We start from the raw sequence: 3689 nt of genomic DNA, 5'->3' as shown, positions 1-3689 counted from the left end.
AGGGCGGGCAGGGCCCATGGCAGCCCCCCGCGGGACCCCTGAGCCTGGCTCACCCTCCCCTCTGGCACCTTCGGCCGGAGGACAAGGCTTTAGTCCGAATTTCGAGGGACACGGTGCCGCACTTTGAACATGAACGGGAGGAAAGGATGAGCTGGGGTTTCATTTGTGCGGCGCCGTGGCGCGGGGCTCCCGGGGCGCCGGCTGATGGGGGAGCGGTTGGGTTTCCCCGTGCTGGGGGGGTCACCTCCCCCTCCCCGCCGAGGCAGGGGCTCACCCAGCGCGGCTGCGACCAGCTGGGGCTGCAGCTTCTGGACGGCCGGCGGCATCCCCTGCAGGGCCAGGTGCTGCGCCAGGATGGTGCCGTACACGGCCAGCAGGGCCTCCCGGCCAGGGGCGCTCAGGGCGAAGACGCAGAAGTGACGCTGCAGCGAGGGGCAGGAATTGAGGCCGGAGGTTTTTCCCCGCAGGGGCTCATGCAGCCAGACGGCCCCCGGCTCATCCCACCCGCTCTGGCCTCCGGTCCCAGGGAGCGACCCCCCCGCCCAGGGTGCAGCCCCCGGCGCTGTGGGCCCCGCGTACCTGCAGCCGGGGGTCGATGGTGAAGGACCCGGCGGTGGGGTTCATGCAGGCCACGTACTGGCAGTTGTGAACGTCCTTCGGGGTCAGTTTGGTCCGGTCATACCTGCGCAGGGACCGGCGCCCTGACGCTTTCCCCGGGGGTGGGTTCCTCCGGTCGGGCTGTGCCCCCGTGGAGCTGCATCGGGGCGGGGGGACGCGGGAGCAGGGATCCTGGCAAGGCCTGGCACTGCTCTCGGTGATGCTTCCCGCGCCCCAGGGCCAGACTTGGCCCCAAACCCCTCCGTGACACCTGGCACTTGTCACCTCTTCCCCCTTCCCAAGAGAACCCCCCCCACCGCCGGCAGCGCAGCGCCAGGCACCGGGACCCCTGCCGGGCTGTTGGCTCTGGGCGGGCTTCGGAGTCGCCAGCAGAGTTTTCCATTCCTCGGCCAAAACCTTCCCCGCAGCTCCGGGAATGAGCAGGCTTGGGGGGGGACAGGCGACTCGGCCCCGCCAGTGCAGGAGGGGGCACGGGTGGCGCACGGCTGGGGTGGGAGCAGTGCCGGCACCGCGGGGGTTTGCCGGGAAGGGGGTGACCGAGGCCCCGCAGGGGGGGCACTGGCCGGGCACCCACCAGTGCCCGTGGTCCACGTGCTGCCGGATGAGCGTGTGCGGCGCCACGGTGCCGTACTTGTCCACCTCCGGCATGTTCATGTCGTCAATGAAGTAGATCAGCCTCTTGGTCCCGGGGGGGCCGTAGTTCCTCCCCGATTTCTTCTCCAGGGGCTTCTCAAGGGCGGCTGCAGTGAGAGGAGCGGGTGGGCAGTGAGCGGGGCAGCGCCCGGCGTGGGGCTGGCTGCCGCCTCGGGCCCGCCTTACCCTGCAGCACGGCCGAGGTGGTGTAGAAGTTGAAGGGCACAGACTGCACGAGGTATTGGTCTGCGCCGAGCGCTCCGAGCTTGTCCCACATCAGGACCGATTTTCCTGTCCCGGCGTTCCCCACCAGCATCACCGGCCTCCGCTTCTCCATCAGCAGGTCCATGAAGTAGTGGACGCGAACGGTCTCCGTCGTGTGCACCACGGAGGCCTGGGGGAGCCGCGTCAGCCCCGCAGCCCCTCGCGCTGCCCGAGGCGCCGGGGGCAGGCAGAGGCGGCATCTCCCGGGAGGGCAGCGGGAGGGAGGTGCCAGCTGCGCTAAGGGAAGATGCTCTATCTCCACCCAAACCAAAGAAAAAGGTCTCAGGTGCTTGGTTATTCTAAAGACTTTCTGACCAAAAATAGCTGTCAGAAAAATGAGTTATTAAACCAGAACAGCAGAGCAGAGTTCCCGAAACTCTCCCCAGCGTCTCTGCTTGGGCTCGTTCAGCCACAGCACCTCTCCCTCTCCTGAGATCCCTGACACAACGGCCCTCCCTCCGGACGGCATTTCAGGAGATTTACAAGTAAAGTTTTAAAGTACGTTGTTGTGTTCAGGTGATAATGATTTCATTATAATCTACGAAGCCACCTGTCAATCTGAAATTAAAGCAGAGCTGCAACTTGCAGCTCTCGCTGAGGTTTCCACGGGGTTTGCCGGGTGCTGCCGGAGCCGGCCCGAGTCCTGGCACCGCCCCAGGCCCGGCGCTGCTTGGGGGAAGACCCTGGAGTCATGAACAACCAAAACACATAAATGCAAAGAGCTTGTGGGAAATACCTGTAAAGGGACGTCGGGGTTGAGTTCAAATTTTGGCACTTTTTCAGTCCAGAGCATGAATTTCTTTGTTTCCGGATCAATGTAATAGTCAAAAATTGTCCCCTGAGAAGGAAACTTGATGGTTTTAAACTCATTCACCCACCACTTGCTGAACTCCAGGCGGTAATCCATGAGCTGGGAGGAACCAAACAGAAAAACTTAGAAATGGGCCAACGTTGTTGCTGCTTTAGCACTGTCCGAAGGGATGCGGCCGAGGGATGAAGCTGGGCAGGATGCCCTGGCCAGCGGCAGCTGAGGGCAGGCAGCCCTACCTGGTCCTGGAACATGGCCCCTCCGAAGGCCCAGGCGCAAGCGAAGACGAGGTAGAGCTCGTAGAGCTCCCGAGGCGAGTCCGGCGGGGCGGTCTGTGGTGTCAGGAGACACTCCAGCAGGTACAGCACCATCTGTGTCATCGAGACCTCAGGGACCGGGGTGATCGTCTTGAATCCCGACCTGAGCTTCTCCAGGCACACCGGCAGGTACTTGTCAAAGAGGATCATCAAATTGGCCTTCTCGGACTGCACCGTCCTCGTCTCGATCCAGCTGGTCACAATGCTGCGGGAGAGGAGGGCAGGGCTGCAGGTGAGCACATGGGGGGCCAGCGCCCATCCCATCGCATCCCATCGCATCCCCATCGCATCCCCATCGCATTGCATCCCACCCCATCCCACCCCACCCATCTCCCTCCCCGGGCTCACGGGTTCCAGCCCAGGTCTGTGGGGTTGACGTAGAGGATTCCCGCCCGGGACACGGTTGCTGGCGTGGCGGTCCGCAGGTGGCTGATCTCGAAGAGGAGCCGCATGGTGGGGTTGAGGGGGATGCGCTCGTTGCTGGCCAAGGTGAGAACCTGGGGGAAGCAGCCTGTCACGGGAGGGCTGCCCTGATCTTGGGGCCCAGCCCTGGGCCTGGGCTGGTCACCCCGAGTTAATGAGCGAGCGAAGCTCCTGGGGCGTGATGGCACCGACCTTATTGTCATCCATGACCGTGTTGAGGGACTCGATCCACATGGGGTCAATGTCGCCATCGAGGATGATCCACTTGGGCCCCTTATGGGTGATGTTGGCCAGGTCACGCATTGTTGAAGAAAACAGACCTGCCCCATGGAGACACGGGGGTTTGTCCCCTGCGGCGCTTTGCATCACGGCACGTTTGCTGAGGGACACACGGGACTGGTGCTTCCCTGAAACACGCTGCTCCTCCCTCACACTCCAGTAAACAGCCCCAAGGAAAGGTTTTCCCCTTCCAGCCACCGCATCACAGAGTATTTATAGATTCACATTTTATGAAGGTGTTTGCCCGCGCACGGCGGCTGCCGAAGGGCGGTTTGTGCCGGGTCCCGCCCCCCCGGGCCGCGCACACAAGCGCCGGCGTCTCACCGTCCTTCCACTCTCGCGTGGAC

At 63.6% G+C, this 3689-nt stretch overlaps 1 protein-coding gene across 1 annotated transcript in view; it reads right to left on the bottom strand.

Moving 5' to 3' along the window:
• Window positions 1–89: 89 nt before the first annotated feature.
• Window positions 90–3689, bottom strand: part of LOC113486977 (dynein heavy chain 17, axonemal-like) — a 10204-nt gene continuing 6604 nt past the window's right edge. Inside the window, exons 13-21 of the mRNA XM_026861321.1 lie at window positions 3667–3689; window positions 3256–3383; window positions 2989–3137; window positions 2563–2845; window positions 2252–2425; window positions 1438–1645; window positions 1193–1358; window positions 580–682; window positions 90–422 (exon numbers count right to left, since the gene is read on the bottom strand). The exon at window positions 3667–3689 is cut by the window's right edge and continues 203 nt beyond it. Of these exons, the coding sequence (XP_026717122.1) occupies window positions 90–422; window positions 580–682; window positions 1193–1358; window positions 1438–1645; window positions 2252–2425; window positions 2563–2845; window positions 2989–3137; window positions 3256–3383; window positions 3667–3689 (1567 nt within the window). The remainder of the gene's footprint in view (window positions 423–579; window positions 683–1192; window positions 1359–1437; window positions 1646–2251; window positions 2426–2562; window positions 2846–2988; window positions 3138–3255; window positions 3384–3666) is intronic.

The sequence above is a fragment of the Athene cunicularia genome (genome assembly GCF_003259725.1).
Source record: "Athene cunicularia isolate RWA chromosome 18 unlocalized genomic scaffold, athCun1 chr18_part1, whole genome shotgun sequence".
NCBI lineage: Eukaryota > Metazoa > Chordata > Aves > Strigiformes > Strigidae > Athene > Athene cunicularia.
Note: the sequence above shows the minus strand (reverse complement) of the source record. Positions and strands in the feature narration are given on the sequence as shown.